This window comes from Opisthocomus hoazin, chromosome Z (genome assembly GCF_030867145.1).
Source record: "Opisthocomus hoazin isolate bOpiHoa1 chromosome Z, bOpiHoa1.hap1, whole genome shotgun sequence".
NCBI classification, from domain to species: Eukaryota; Metazoa; Chordata; class Aves; order Opisthocomiformes; family Opisthocomidae; genus Opisthocomus; species Opisthocomus hoazin.
In genome coordinates, this window is record NC_134454.1 from 63610574 (window position 1) to 63626494 (window position 15921).

At 45.6% G+C, this 15921-nt stretch overlaps 1 protein-coding gene across 4 annotated transcripts in view; it reads left to right on the forward strand.

The window, feature by feature from the left end:
- Nucleotides 1–5982: 5982 nt before the first annotated feature.
- PDE8B (phosphodiesterase 8B) overlaps nt 5983–15921 on the forward strand; it is a 90008-nt gene continuing 80069 nt past the window's right edge. For all 4 annotated transcript variants that reach the window (XM_075410684.1, XM_075410685.1, XM_075410687.1 and 1 more), the window contains exon 1: nt 5983–6359. In XM_075410684.1, coding sequence (XP_075266799.1) covers nt 6039–6359 — 321 coding nt within the window. In that variant the 5' untranslated portion in view covers nt 5983–6038. The remainder of the gene's footprint in view (nt 6360–15921) is intronic.

Consider the following 15921-nt stretch of genomic DNA (forward strand, 5'->3'; position numbering starts at 1 on the left):
GCTTTTGTGACATTCATATGCTCTCCACCGTCTTGTGTGCAAGCCTTTGGCTTTTTTGGGTAGGGATTGTTTCTAATTGTCTTTGCTGAGCACCTTCTACAGTTCCCTTGTCGAGGCCTTGGGTCCCGCTACAAAGCAACGATGGTATTGACAGTTACGAATTAACTCCCACGAAACAGCAATACTCCAAATAGAAAAACAGCAACAGACTGTTCTTAAAGCACGAAGGAGAGAGAGAAACCAAGTGAGGGAGTCAAGTCCAGTCAAGCCCAAAGGTGTCATTCCCCAGACGAACGGATGCCACCTGCCCGGTACTTGCTGCAGACTAGAGTATCTCAAGGATGAAAACAGGCAGTTCGAAGTATGTCTGTGGTCCCACCTCCGGCAGAGGTTTGCCTGTTTCAGAGGCTGCCTAGCTGCTAGCACACCCTGCTTCGCCGAGCGGTTTCCCCCGTTACCGCGGGTTCCCGATCGGGGCAGACAACGATCCGTGCGGGGCGCGGGCGGGGGCAGAGGCCGGCGGGCCCGGGGCGGCTCGGGGAGCGGGGGGCCGCTTTCGCCCTCCTTCCCTCGCCGGCGAAGCCCCGGAGGCCAAAACTGATTTTCCTGGAGCCCTTCCAGCGGAGCGGGGCCGGCCCCGGGGGGCAGCGGGGGAGCTCCGGGGGGGCGGTGGGGGAGCTCTAGTCCCGCCCCGCCGCGCTCACCTGGGCAGTGGCGGCGGAGCGCCGGTGCCGCTCCCTTCCGCGCCTCGGAGGATGAACGGGCCGGGGAGCAAGGTAAGGCGAGGCCGAGGGGCTCCCCGGCGTCGGGTGCCGGCACTTTCGGGGTGGCCTTCCCCTCTCCGGGGGCTGGCGGGGGTGCGTCCGACCGACCGGCCGCCGGAGCGCCGGCCCGAGCCCGCTCCGCACGGCCGGGCTGGCCGGGAGCCGCGTTCGGCGGGGCCCGGTGCCGGAGCCGGGGGCTGCCCGCGGGTGCCGCGACCACCCGGGGGGGTTTTGCTGTGCGGGGGTCTGGGTATTCCCGCGGAAGAATAAATCGCGGGAGAAGAGCTGTGTTGTGACAGTCATAACGAGCGAAGAACAAGCTTCTTGTGAGGAAACGACCGCTGAAGTCTCCGCGGGGACTTTTCAGTGCTGGCAGGAGGACCGCTGTGGCTTTTCTTGACTTTGGGTGCTGTGAAGTACTTGGTTCAGCCCTGCTCAAAGGCGAGCCGAAAGTCTCTGTGGAGAGGAGAAGTCTCAGCCTTTCAAATGTGATGCGATCACTACCGTCCTAGAAAACCTGCTCATAACTAGAAGGATCTCGCCACCATCCTGCCAAAAGCCAAGCTCCTCAGGGGCAATGGTGCGAACACATAATGCTACTGCTGGCGGCTGAAGCCTGTAGTTGCTGTGTATTTCTATACATCGCTCCTTCTCTTCAAAGCCGTAGCAAAGGGTTGTTGTGTTTCTGAAGAGCACACTGATGGGAAGGGCAGTGCTAAGTCGGCCCGTTCTAGGGAAAACGACTGCAGGTGTCTGTCCCCAGGAGGAAATCTGCATCCGCGAGGCACCTCATTGCCTGTCAGCTGTGAGGAGAAATAGCCCAGGACTGCATCTTCTGCCCCTGGGGAAAGAGAAACATCTGCAGAGAGAGGAGAGGAGGGCAGGAGCTGCAGATCATCTTCCTTGCTCAAACACAAAGGAGGGGAGAAGGTGGAGAGGGGAGGAAGGCCCCCGCCCCTCCGTCCACTCCCAGCACAGTTTGTCCATTGCGGCACTTACAGCAGCAAGGACTGCTAGTGGGAAGGGAACCAGACTGAGCTGCCTCTTCATCTCGGCTCCCTGGAGTGAGCTTGGCAACAGGCTTCTCTGTGACTCTGTTTCCCCGCTTGCAAAATACCCATAATACAAAGTATTTTATGAACTTCTGGGGAAAGCTGAGATAGCTGGCATTGTCCAAGCCTGTCAAAATCCGGTTGTAAAAGGCCAAAGTCAGATTTTATGATGTGATTAGCAAGCAATCCCAGGAAACCCATTCTGCCTGAGCAATACCTGCCTGGTGGTATCTTATTGTTGGGTGTTGCTACTGGGAGATTGTTATTTACAGCAGTCACAGAATTTAGTATGCAAACACAGTATAACAAACCACTGGTAAATCAAAACACAGTTTTGCTGCACCAAGTGATTTTTCAAAGTTATGGAATGAGATGAGTTTTGGGCAGGTAGAAAAAAAATAGGACTTGATTTTGCTTTTTGGTGGAGTTGGAGAAAGATCATTGCTTTGAATGGAGTTACCCTTGATTACATTGCTGAGACAGTCATCGGATTTGTGGACTGAAAAATACATTCTGCACTTCCTGAGGCAAGAGAAATAACCTTCACCTCTTGTATTTAATATCTTTCTGTTTTCCAAGCGCCGTCATTTCTTGCATTGTTGATGAGTAAAAGTGCAAGGTTAGCATTTGATAATCTATTATTGATTATCAAATTATTACAGAGATGGGGTTTTTAACAAAACAGAGGTATACAGAAAAGAGTTCTATTCTAGCTGCCATGATTATTATTTTCCTTATTATCTATTTTAAGTTAAAAACACAGCACGTAGTCTGGGTAATTTAAATAGTTTTTAGGTATTTACTTTGCTCTAATCTGGGTATGCAGTGTGTTAGTTTTTATTGTAGTTTAGAAATCTGTTGGACCAATGTGAAAGGACTGTGAAACTGCTGAGCCTCCTAAGAGCCTAGTAATTCTTTTTTTTTGTTGTTTTGTACAGGCTTATTTATACATTCTTAAACCGGTTTTACAGTAAATGAACCATGAATAGAGGTAACTGTCTTCAGTAACTTGTTGTCAAGTACCAGATTTTTAAGTCTCTGTAAAATGCGACCTCAGAAGTAGTATATTCTTGCTGCAATGAACAGGGATTTACAGATGTTACTTCCAATAATGCCAACATAAACTTACCAATCTAGTCATAGCATAGACCCTTAATATTGAGGTCAGAGTGAAGCCTATGGCTGGCTTTGGAAGGGATATAAAGTTTGGAGAAGTGTATTTTCCTCGTTGTGGAGGGATTTGCAGGTGTAAACACCATCGAGAATGTATAACCACTGCTTTTTACTGGAAAAAAAAGACACTTCAGGGTTCCACTGACAGCTTCCAGAATCACTCATATGCTTAAATTCATCATGCTGAAATTACACATGTGTAAGTCATTGCTTTCCTGTGACCATAACATTTGTTAGGATTTATACAGTTGCAACTAAAGCCAGAGAAGGTTCTTTAGTAGCGGAAAAACTGGTGCATGTGAACATCTTCCAGTGGTCGGATGCACTGGCTTGATTCTGGGGCCATACTAAATACGCATTTCTGAGAGCAGGGTCTGCTTCAGTGCATTAACTGTCCCTCCTGTAAGTCTCTAGTTGAACTAGTACATGCTGCTCACAGGAAAGCCTTCCGCTTTAGTGGGCATCAGTCAGGACAGACTGCAGCGCGATGATTGTAGGAGCATGACCTGACCATGCCATAAGAGGTGGTGAAAGTGTGCATGCATGTGTTTTAACTATTCCCTCTTCCTCCTGTTCAGTAAATCCATGGCTGTCTTCCAGCAGGCAAGATGCAGGAAGAGTACCAATGTCAGGAAAAGGAATCTTAAACTTTTCATTTCATCCCTTCCTATTTCAGCAGCAAACAGTCGTTCTTTTCCTCTGCACCCACCCATGCTGCCCCACTCCACCCTCTGCTCATGCTAATCACCACTTGCTTGTTCTGTCTCTCAAAGTTCCTTCCGAGTGCTGCACGTATGAGAGGCTGAGAGAGCTGGGACTGTTCAGCCCAGAGAGGAGAAGGCTCACAGGGCCTCATCAACATATACAAATACCATAAGGGAGGGTGCAGAGGATAAAGCCAGGCTCTTTACGGTAGTGCCCAGTGACAGGTCCACAGGCAATGAGCGCAAACTGAAGCGTGGGAGGTTCACTCTGAACATCAGGAGGGAAATGTGAGGGTGACTGAGCACTGGAATGGGTTGCCGAGAGGGGTGGTGGAGTGTCCGTCCTTGGAGACATTCAAAAGCCATCCAGATATGCCCAGGCCCTTCCTGAGCAGGGGGGTTGGACCAGATGACCCTTCCAACCTCAACCATCCTATGATTCTGTGATTCTGCTGTCAGACAAAGCATTAAATTACTCTCCCCAGCTTTCAGTTGCTTTTCAGCAGTCCATGTAGTTCCCCATCCTGCAGCCTTCACTTCTCTCAAGTACTTGGGTGCTTTGCACAGGCAAACTAGACCATCCAACAACTCTCAGAACTCTTTTGGGGCAAGATCATTTACACCAATGTATGGGTTCTGAGTGGCATTCCTGAGCTCCTGGCTCTGCTGCAAATCTCTAGGGCAGGTAATTCAAATCCCAAACTTTAGTTTTCCAACCATTAACAGAAATGAAGAGGGACTTGAAAACATTGCGAGGAATACATACAACTGGTTGCTCTTTTGTTATTAAATGCAGTTTTAGGACACATTTTGTCTGCAACTAAGTGCATTATGCTCCAGTAGACTAGAAGGTCTCATCCAGAACTGCAGCCTAAGCAGCAAGAAAGGCTGCAGGCTTGGGTGATGAAGAGTAGTCTGCTTCATTTCGCCCATACTGTCTGTCTTCAAGGTGGTCCTCAAAGACAGCCACCAGCAGAGCAGCATGGCAGCATGCAAACATGCAGCATATGCAGGATTCGAGCCACAACTTGGACTGTGAACACTGACAGCTAGCGGGGAAAAAAGTTACTTAGGGAAATTTGATTACTAGGGCCAACACAGGCTCTTCTCTGGTAACTGGAAAACCACAGTTTGTCAGATAGGTTGGTGATCTCGGTGCAGTTCTTGATGGGTGAATGTCCTTATTGCCATAATCACAGTGACCCGTGGGCTGGATCAGTGGAGACAGAGGCTCAGGGCTCAAACAGCCTCTCTGAATGGAGGCGTTTTAGTTGTGAAGCCATAGCTTCTAAATAAACCGGTCTCTAAGCGATGAAAGTGCTTCAGGAGCGTTTGGAGCGAAAAGAACATGTTCAGAGCACTTTGTCATTCAGCATCACGATACTTGCACCAGCTGTGCTTCACATTTCTGGTGGTTTTTATATCACTGAGTAAAAACTAGGTGATCAAACATCAGGTGACACTCCACGGAGAAGAAAATGCATATATAGAAGTGTTCGTTGGTGACTGGCTGTCAGATAAATGCTTTATTAGACAGGCAGCATGTTGCTTGGATGACATTACCAGTTCTTGAAGGATTTATGAAGTGCCATTGAAAACAGAGAGATTTAAACCAAAATCTTGTGAAGACTTAAAAACCACATGTTTAGCTTTACGCCTCATGGGTAGTTTCACTGAGGTCAATGGAACTATTCACTGAGGAAAGCTAAGAAGGTGTGTAAATCTCCACAGCACCAAGCATTTTGCCTGATGATATCCCCAGAGACTGGAAACGGGGATTGGCGTCTATCAGACTATAGGCTAAAACAGCAGTTTGTGCCTTTGAATATTGGCCTAAATTGAAAAACAGAATGAAAAATTGTGGAACAATCCCCGGCCTTTTTTCCAAGCTTGCAGCTCCGAACTCCTCCCGGCAGTCCCCCCAGAAAAACGAGATTTGCTCTCCCGTGGCTAAGAAAAGTAGGGGCGCTTTGGCTGTCGAAATAGGTATATTTAGCTGGTTTCAAAAAGCAAAAAGCCCCGAAGCGCTTGGGGCGATCGGCAGGGGTGTCCCGTTGTACGCACGGCAGGCGGGAGAGCAGCCCCTCTGTTGGAGTCGGGCGGGGGCCGCACCGCCCGCGCTGCGGCTTCCCGCCCCCCGCCCGCAGGGCCCGGTGCCCGCCGGCGCTCTGTAAGGCGCTGCCGATGCGGGGCAGGGGCGCGGGGGGCGGGCACCCCGGGGAGGTGCCGCGGGAGCGGCCGGGGCCGGGCCGCCGGCGGGGGGTGGTGCTGGTGCGGGGTTGCGCGGCGCAGGGGCGGCGGCCCCAGGGCCCGGCCGGTGGGAGCGGAGGGGAGCGAAGGAAGGAATGGGCTGCGCCCCCAGCATCCACGTCTCGCAGAGCGGCGTGATTTACTGCCGGGACTCGGAGGAGTCCAACTCCCCCCACCAGACCACCACCATCTCGCAGGGCACCGCCACCTTGCACGGCCTCTTCGTCAAGACAGACGCGGCCGACTCCATCCCCTCCGCCCTCGCCTACCGGAGCCGCCCGCCGCCCTCCGCCGTCCCCCGCCGCAGGGAGCCCGGCGCCTCCGCCCGAGCCCGAGCCCGGGCCCGGGCCCGGGCCCGGGCCCCCCGCTGCTGCGGCGTCGAGGCGGAGACCCAGACTGGCGACGCCAGCGCCAAGGTAAACCGCGTTCGGTCCGGAGCGGAGGGCCCCGGAGGGGCCGGCGAGGGTTCCCCCCCCGGCCGCGGCAGAGGGAGGACGAAGCCGGAGCGTCCCCCGCCTCCGCCAGGGAGAGAGAGGATGCTCTGGCGGGCGGGATGCAGCTGCGAGGAGCGGGTTGACCTGGTGCCCACTGACTCACCGCAGCTGCGGCGGCCGGGCCGGGTCGGGCCGGCGCTGCTGCTGCGGAGGGGCCGCGCCGGGGGCCCCCGGGGTCCCTCCGCTCCTGGGCCGAGACGGGTGCTGGAGTTACAGCCCGGAGGGGGAAGGGGGAAGGGTTCAGTTCGAGCTTTGTGGCGGACGGCAGGGAGCGGGCGCCTGGGAGAGGCGTCGATAGGCCGGAATAGCATCTCCCTCTGCTTGATTCTCAGCAGCAAAACGCCCCTACTTGGCGCTGGGTTTTCTTCATCCCTTCCACCCCCGCCCGCGCCTGGCTAGACGAACTGTTGCTGCTAGGCGTGGGTGCTGGGCTGAGAAGCGAGCCGCTGTGATTCGCACGGCTGGTGCAGGGCGAGGGGGTGCTCCCGGGAAGGGCGGGCAGGGGTCGTCCCGCCCGGACCGGGGGGGCCTGGGTCCCCCCTCCGCGGCCCAGGCAGGCGCTGCCGCAACCCGCTCGTCAGCGTCTGCGCCGAAGGTTAGCAGCTACCATCCGAGACGCTTGCTCTGGGGTGTTTTTTTCTTTTTCTTTTTTTTTTTTTTCCCCCCTTCCCTTTTTTTAATCTCAGACTAGATTTTTCATTAACTTCCCTGGAAGTTTCCTAAGAAATAAATTTTGCTTTGTTGCCCTATTCCAAAGCTTACCATCAAAACAAATGGTGTCATGACCCCAGCTGCACTTTAGGTTGCTTTTTTGTTGTACTGAGAGAGCAGGATACTGTGTCGCAAAGTAATTCCATGGGCTTAAACAGATCCCGGTGTTTTGTTAGAATATAATTAAGACATTAAAAGATTGTATGATCTTCTACAACTTATAAAAATCCAGAAGTCATCTGAGAAAAACATAAGTGAGAGAGCTCACAGAGAAAAAAAGAAAAACATCGCTACAACCTATAGTCAGTTTGTTCAAATGGTGAGAAACTTGTAGAATTGCCTGCAGTGACATTAATAGTTTTACTCATCCAGAAGCAGAACTTGCATAATCAGCAACAGGGGCAAAGTCTGAGCAGGACTGGACTAAAAAAAATTGTTGTATTTCTTGGATTTTGGGATTTTTTTTTTTTATGTTTCAGAGCAGAATAGTTAAGACAAAATATGATTATTTTTTAACGGAGAGCAACATAGAAATTCTTGCACAATTCTTTAAGTTGTGATTTGAAAAAAGGATTTTTTTTTAAAGTGGTAATGCCCTTTTCTGTTCTTATGAGTTGTTTATTATTTCTTTTTTCATCATGCACTCTTATAAATAAATACATTTGTCAACTTTTTGGTTATTAAAAGTGAACATATTTTAGATGTTTTTGAATTTCATAATTGGTACTGTAATATTATTTTGGATAGTTTTAGTTCCTTTTATGATTTTACAGTCCCAAACACCTAAGGGAAATGATGGGGTTTTTTATTTATTTAACAACTGCTTCAATGATATAGCAGAAAGGTTTCCATTCTTATAAGAAATAAGATCTGTAAAATATTTTATATAATTTTTAAACTGAGTTAGAATCTCCCTTGTTGCTGCTAGTCCTGACATGGTTTCCTACAGGTTAGTATCATTCTTGAGCATTTGTCTGACCAAAGCAAGGTTAGGATATTACAAAACTATCATGAAGGCAAAATAGTGCTTGATACCTGACAGGCTATAAGAAATGGAAAAGTATGGAAATATGGTTCTTCAGTAGGACGTGATAACAACATTTATGCCCATAGAGGATAAAAAATGAAGAAAAGTATTAGTTATTTTGGTACAGAAAAGTGTCTACTAATACCACATTGTTTTAACTGCTGTAGTGCTTCATTGCATGTATTAGCTGTGTTGAAATCTCATCTAACTATATTAAGCAGACAAAACAAATACACAAGTCAAAAGGCTATTAGCACTATCGTATATTAATATAATATTCCAGTTGTGTCATTATTCAACCCATTTAAACCATGCTGCTTTGTTTGTCTTCATTTTCTCTTCTAAACTGTTCTTTAGTTGTTTGCACAATGAAGTATTGCATTATTTACGTTTGACCCTATCTTTATACAATATTTTAAAACTCCTCCATACCATATTATTAAACTGGCGTTAAAGAAAATCAACCTATAATGATTTGAACCTGGTGCAATTAAAATAAAAAAACAAAAAATGATCCCATGTCACTTAAAATATATGGATTACCTAAACCTTACTTTTTAAGTCCATCTAATCTATATTCATTGGGGTGAGCTACAAAGACAAATTTTTTTGTTTTCTTCTTTTCTTCTGTCCTTAATAAAAAGTTTTGAAGTGTTCAGAGCATTCAGATGTGTTGGTCGCATCGTGCTAACTCTGGTTACAAGTAACTATTCAGCAGTTCTAGCGCATGTGCGTTTCTTTGTGGATCTCAAGATCTTTGGCAGGTAACCTGTAGGTATTTGTTACCACGCTTTTAAGTGAACTTGTGAAGTATTACAAGATGCATCTGCACCCTAGTTTGGAAGAAGACCCACAGTTTATGGTGTCCAGCCATACGCTATGTTACTAAGATACCTGGGTACAAACACTCCAGTAAAAACCAGATGTTCCTTGCATGTGTTCCGCCCTCAATAAAACCAAACAGTATCATGACAGCAAACAATGTTAATATCTCAAACCCTACATCAGCTTTGTATAAAGACACAAGGTGTTTAGCTTACATGGCTGAAGCATAACATTGAGCATGAGATGATACTGAGTGTATAATGGTTTCCTGACCCATTGCTCAGCTACTGCTGGTTCTGAAATGCAAGAGTACCAGCTGTTTAGCAAGAAGTAAACAGCTTCTTGAATACTTGCTTGGGGATTTGAAAAAATAATTAATGTTTATTTTTGTTTACATATATGTCTTTTATTTATGGCCATATACAAATCCTAAGCAGAAGAATGTGCATAGGTATGCTTTTCTTGAACATCTTGTACTTCAACATTAGCCAAACTTAAAGACTACGAGAACAAATAGGTTTTAAGGCTCTTGGTGCTAGCATGTAGTCTAGTAGGAAAAAAATCGAAACCTCTGCAGTCTTCTATTGATTACATTATCTTATTTTTCTTCTTGAAATGACAAGAACAGCAGCTGTAATGGTTTGGTTCTTCTTATGCTGTGTTGTTTGTGGAAGAGAAGAATCTGTTTCTGAACTTCTCTTGACAGTCACACTAGGAACAGGTTTTGAGAGTTTTCAGGCTTTTCTACAGCAAAATAATTATTAGAAGCAAAGCTCAGAACTTAGAAGACATACAATGGGACAGTAACTCTTTGTTGGTCTGTGTTAAGTTCCAAGGTGCAAGCATTGAGAAGAACAATGTGCCCCAATATGTCAAGCACCTAGCTTTTATGATTTTTTAAAAAATCTAAGGCAATAGGGAAAAGGATGCAGCTGCCACATATGAATACGAAGTGCTATGAAGAGCATTAGGAAATCCAGGTACTGAGAGAGCTGCATCAGGTCCACAGGTCTGGGAGAAATGCAACCTTAAGGATTGCCTTGGTTTCAAGTACAGTTCTTCTCTTTAAAGCAGTATCATGTAGGAAAAGTCACTGTACTTCTTGCACTTCTTGTTTTGTTTGAAGTGTACTGCTGTTTACATGGCTGCTAGTAGTATGTTCTGTAGAAAATAGAACATGCAAGATGTAGGGTAAACTTCAAAAATAAACCTCCCAGCTCTGCAAGTAAGTGTGATGAAGGTCTGTTTCACAACTCAATAGGACACCTAAGACATCAGAGTCCTCTTCAGCATACTCTGGGGCTGCAAAGCTGGCAGAAAAAAACATGAGCAGGCCAAAAATTTTGAACTGTGTTACAGTGCAGATCCTTCTGAATTTAGGCTAGCTGTTCTCTGAGAGGTGATGGCCTGAATAACTCTTACCGTAAAAAATTTCTAGTAGAGAAGTGCTTTTCTTGGAATAAGCCCAGGCTTCCTAAATGAATACACTAAAAGGACTTTTGGAAAGATTTGCTGCTCCTTACCTGACTGTTCCATTCCTCCTTCAGATGGTGCAGGTGAACTTCAACAAGCACTGTAGCTGTGCTCTTAAGCAATGCTAGACAGGAGAAACGTTACAGAATGGAGAAAACTGTTTCCTCAGAAAATTATAAACCATTTGGGAAAGGAAAAAGAGCAGCCTGGTAGATTAAACTTACTTGGTATTGAGTCACACAACATTCTGAACTTCCAAAACTGTTCTGGGCGATACTCATTTATATCGTTAAACATAAAATGCATTTTCCCTCCCCCTCCCTTAGTTTGTATAGAAAAGAGAAGTGTTGGAAACTTGTAAGAGAACAACGAGCCTCAATCATTTTGGCCCTGAGAGTCAACAGGCATATCAGGACCCCTTCACCCCTCTAAGTCCTCCAGTAAAAAGTTATTTTGGAACATTTGCTTTCAGTGCCCAAAATACCAAACAGTTTTAGGTAAACTAAGTGTTAGTAGCATCTGTGTTCTAATTTGTACTATTTGCTATGTGTAAAATGAAACTCTGAGGTTTTACCTGCTATGGAGCTTGATGTGATCTTTTGACAAATTCTAATACTCCACAATTACGCTGAATGCAGAGCAGAGGGATTTCAAACAAAGCTCACCACCTATAGAGAGAAAGACATAATGCAAGCTGAGAATACCCTGGGGAATAGTGCATGCTCTTGGGATGCAGTAGATAGGTTTGAATTCCTGCTGCGGAGAGCCCTGAAGGATGGCTACGGTGTGATACAGAAAATGGGCACATAGGTGCCCACTCCTCTCCTTCAGGCGAGGAAGAGTCTAGTTGTCTATCATACTTTCAGGAGTGGTTTAGACAACAGAATAATTGAGCAGGTTTAGGTTGTGAAACTAAACATCACATCTGCTCTGCAGGTAGCCTAAGAGAGAAGCAAAGCTACCAAACATCTCTTGTAGACATTGCCTTTTAGCTGCCTCAAGTGCTCCCTCCACACCTTGGACATCTGTCACGTTGAGATGATGAGCTTGCCCTACATGCTGTAATGAGCATTTAAGCACCTGACTTGCAAAAATGTTCCCTGTCCCTGGTGGGGGTCCTTCAGCTTCTCCTGGAGTTTATTTCAGACAAGTTGCTGTACCTCTTCTACCTCCATGGGTTATTAGGTCAGGTAGTTGTACCAGGCTGGATCGTACAGCACAGGCATTCCTGAAGTAAGGAGCAATGCAAGTACATATTTTCAATGACTTGGTAATGTTCTGTGAAGTAGTCCTGAATTTTGTAAAATGATACCCAAAGACTATAGAATTTAAAAGGAATATTGTTTCTAGATCCTAGTGATGTGTTCTGCCTTCATAGTACAAGGCAGACATGCTATTTGCATGACTACTGTATTCTCATTTTGGGTTATCTGTGTACTTCCTCAAAAGTGTTGTTCCTTGAAAAGTCAAGTCCAGGAGGGTAAGACTTGGTGAAAGTGTAAGTAGTAGTGTGAAAGGGAACCACAGATGGAAAAGAAACCATGCTCCACATTAAATTTTGCTCTTGCACCACCTACACTACTGCCAGATCTCAGGGCACTTTACTTTCAATGTAGATCATTCTCTGCCTGTATTTCCTGTCTGCCTGTTGGTCACTTCTCTTATTTTTTTGAAAGATTCAAGTCTGTCTCAGTTACAGGGTTTTTCGGTGTAGCCTGAAGTGAAAGATGTGTGATGTATGTGAAATTTGTAGAATTATCTTTAATTTGTACAATTATCTTTAACGTGCATGTAACTTTTCTAAAATTGCCTTGAGCAAAGGTTGTATGTACCTGTGTGGTTGCTAGGAAATAGCATGTGAAGTATTTTATGGTGTAGCAGAGTTGAACTCTTTTGGGGGAGTGTTATCATGGCAACCAAACCCAGTATTTTCTGGATTTCAAAATAAGTCCATGGTAGCAGGATTATGGCTTCAGAAAATCAACAGTCAGCTTTACTGATGTAAAGTTAAGTGTATGGAGCATTGTGGAACACAGCATGTGTGTTTCAAGTGCATCTTTTTGTGGCTGAGGGCATGAGCTTACAGTAATGGCTGCCACCTGATGATCTCTTGTGTAGTACTGTCTCCCTCTGGTCCAGTTTAGTAGGCGCATTTCTAGCCCAGTAAGTCACCAGCCTTGCAGGGCAGCAACAGCTGACTGTCCCCTTGCTTCTCTGAGAGCATCTTCTTTGGGGCAATTCTCACAGGCCATAAAGTACGACAAGCTAATTCTACAGGATATCCCACGACTTCCCCAGAGCAGTGGTGCTTTTGGCTTGTGAAGCTTGAGGCACCTTTCCTTTTGTGTGAGGAAGAAGTGCTGTCCAGAGATATATTATTAATTTTGAGTAAGATGGCATGCTGCACAGCCTTCTGGAGGTACAGTCGAGTGCAGGTAACTTTCTTCACTTGAGAGGACCATTAGTCCATTTGCTCACAAGCTTTATTTTTCCCTTGCAGGTCAACCATTTGTGTCAACCACTGCCCCAGCCATCAGCTTTCAATTATTTATAAGTGTCTTTCTCACCTGTACTGTCAGCTATAAAAGAACAAAATGTATTAGAGACATTCTGTGCTCTGACGCTGTGAACAGAGAGTTGTTCTGAAGAATTATTTTTAAAAATCCCTGTATATCTCTACTCACTGATTTGGCCATCCAATGCCAAATATTTCATGTCTTGAATATAGAAAGGGTAGAGATTAGGTTTATGCTGAGAAGCCCCTCAGCTAAATGGTGCTACTTTAGGATCAGTCTCAATGTTAAGCTCTTAATAATTTGAGTTACTCACTTTGAAAATAGAGAACTAATTTTGATGTAGGTTTACAATTCATTGATCTCTTGCCCTGGATTCGTACTGCATCTGAAGAGGCAACTTGCTTTCTAAAAGAATGGGAAAACTGGGCCCATGTCAGTTGATTTCATAGCATGGAAGAGTGGAGCAGGAATTGCAAAGACCTGGGCCACCTGGACTCCAGCACACAGAATTCACAGAGAATGCAGCCAAGTGTGAGCAAGTGTACAGACATTACAAAACTGTGTTTAAATAAGAAATCCAAAGAAAAAACAGTTAGCTGAGAGATTGCATTAGTAGGGTCTGTAATGTCCACTGTAAGGTAAGGCAATGAGCTGAAATGGGCAGAATGGAGTTTTGAAGCAATGTAGCTATTGGAAAACAAGCTATTCAATAGCTATTTATAAGCCTAGGAACAAACTGTGCTCACAGCCACTTTGCATGTAGAGCTGTGACTTGTTAGATTTAAATACAATTCATTTGTTTATATTTGGAGCGGCAGGGTCTGATTCCTTTCTCTTTTTGTGCATGTTTTAATCAAAATTGTGATGCACTTACCTGCAGCATACATTTTAGTGCTATAAAAAAATCAGCTTAATCAAATGTGGAATTGGGCATGAGGTCTCTGAAGTTACCTTTGGAGTTGCTTCCAGCACTCCATTTTCCCTTTGCTCTTAGGTCAGCCGTTTTGCCACAGGGACAGCAAAAGAGGCTTTCTTCTTCCCCTGTGACAGATTTAAAAGGCTGCCTGAAGGCACTGTGAAGTTGAATGTTGTCAATGATTGTTGTTTTCCTGCAGTCACGTTTAGTAATCATTGTGTCCATTTATGAAATGCAACTTATCAAGCTATTGTGCTAGCCAGGAAACCCAAGAAATTTTTTTTAGAAAAGGAAGGGGAAGATGAGGCTTTAACTTTTGTATGTGTTCATTTCCAAAGTGAATCAAACTTCTTTTGAAATTCAGAGATCCAAGTGTGGGTGGTAGCGTGGTAGCTAGGGAGTTTTCTGGAGATGAGACACACAAGTTCAGTTCTCTGTTTTGAAAGAGCCTGAAGACGTTCTCCCACATGAGTCTCCTGCCTCCTGGACTGTTGCCTGTTGTGGGTTTCTCTTCCTCTGGGCTCTCAGACCAGTTCCCTGAAATCCATGCATTCTGAAGACTCCCATCCTGATGAATCACTACTTCCTCCTGTCACAAAGAAAGACATTTCCTAAACAGCTGTTTAATGATGTCTGGAAATAACACAAGCTTTCAGGAAAAGGTGGTATGCTCCGTTTCAGAATAAAACCATTCACGTGTTAAATGGTTGGGGCTGTGGTCATGTGCCAAGCAGTGTTGTGACTCGTGGAAGAGGTGAGTAACTGCCATGTTGAACACCTTGCCACGGGCTACTTTCAGGCTGCTTCCCTTTGCCTGAGATTGCAAAGTGAGGGAGGCCAGGATAGCAAGACATCTCAAAAGTTTTGGTTTCTTACATTCTCGTGGATATGGTGCCATGGCCGTGGCCATGGGGCAATGGTCTGCAGCTGCTGAACTGTGCTCCCGTCCCCACAGAGTGCTGGGTGGCAGCCACAGTGCACCGGTTGAAACCCAAGAAACCTTTGGCTGTCTTTGTTCTGGAGGTTTTTGCAGACATAAAAAAGGTCAGCTAGAGTACTGTGAGGGTGCAGTGGATCATTAGAGAAGAGGTGGATGAAGTGAAGATCTGAGATGGGCTAAGCAGAGCGCAGCATTGCTGCTCAAGTGAAAAGAAAGTAATCAATCCAAAACAATTCAAACATGCATGGGTTTAATTTCAACAGGAAATGCATAGATGGTGTTACAAAGTTGTAGCAATGTGTCCCCTGCTGCCTGAAGTCACCTAATAGTCTCTGCTTTTCTCTGGTTTTATTTCCCACCCCACTGCTGACAGCAGAGGTCTCCTAAAGCTATGTAATTTAATATTTGAGAGCAAGAGAGAAGTATCTAATATTTGTCTAGATAAATCAAAGGCTTCTAATCAGATTGTTTGCCGGTGCACACTCTATCCCCTTGAAATGAAAAAAAATTCTTTGCTTCACGTGTTTTTTCTCCTTGTCTGAAGTAATGCTCTGGACAAACCATGATGGTTTGTTGTGGTGTCATGATAGTTGGGGGAAGAATCTTGGGAGCTAAATCAGTGATTTTACTATAAGACAGGAAAATAAACTTTCTTGGAGGGTCTTGTTGTCCTGAAAGAGCTTTGACAGAAGGGAGGAAAAAAAAGCACCCCAAAAACAAAACAATCCCACCAAAATCAAACCAAAACAACAAAAAAACACACCAAACCAGCAAGCAGGGCATCGCAATCAAAATTGTTGTAATACAGAGATGCTTCTGGTACAAATTTGTGAAATGACAGCATGGACTCCTATTTTCCAGGCCCAGACACAATATTGCCAGAAGAGGACTCACGCAGTGTGTTAGCTCTGTGGATCTGGTGCATGGGAATGAATTTAATCTTAAGGACAGTTTTTTCTTTCTAAACCACTTTATATAATTGTTGTCACTTCATTGGTGCAACAGTTTCTGTGGTGTAATTCTGGCATTTTTGCTCATTTCAGTGTGATAGAGCTACCTTTTACTGCTCTGGTCCT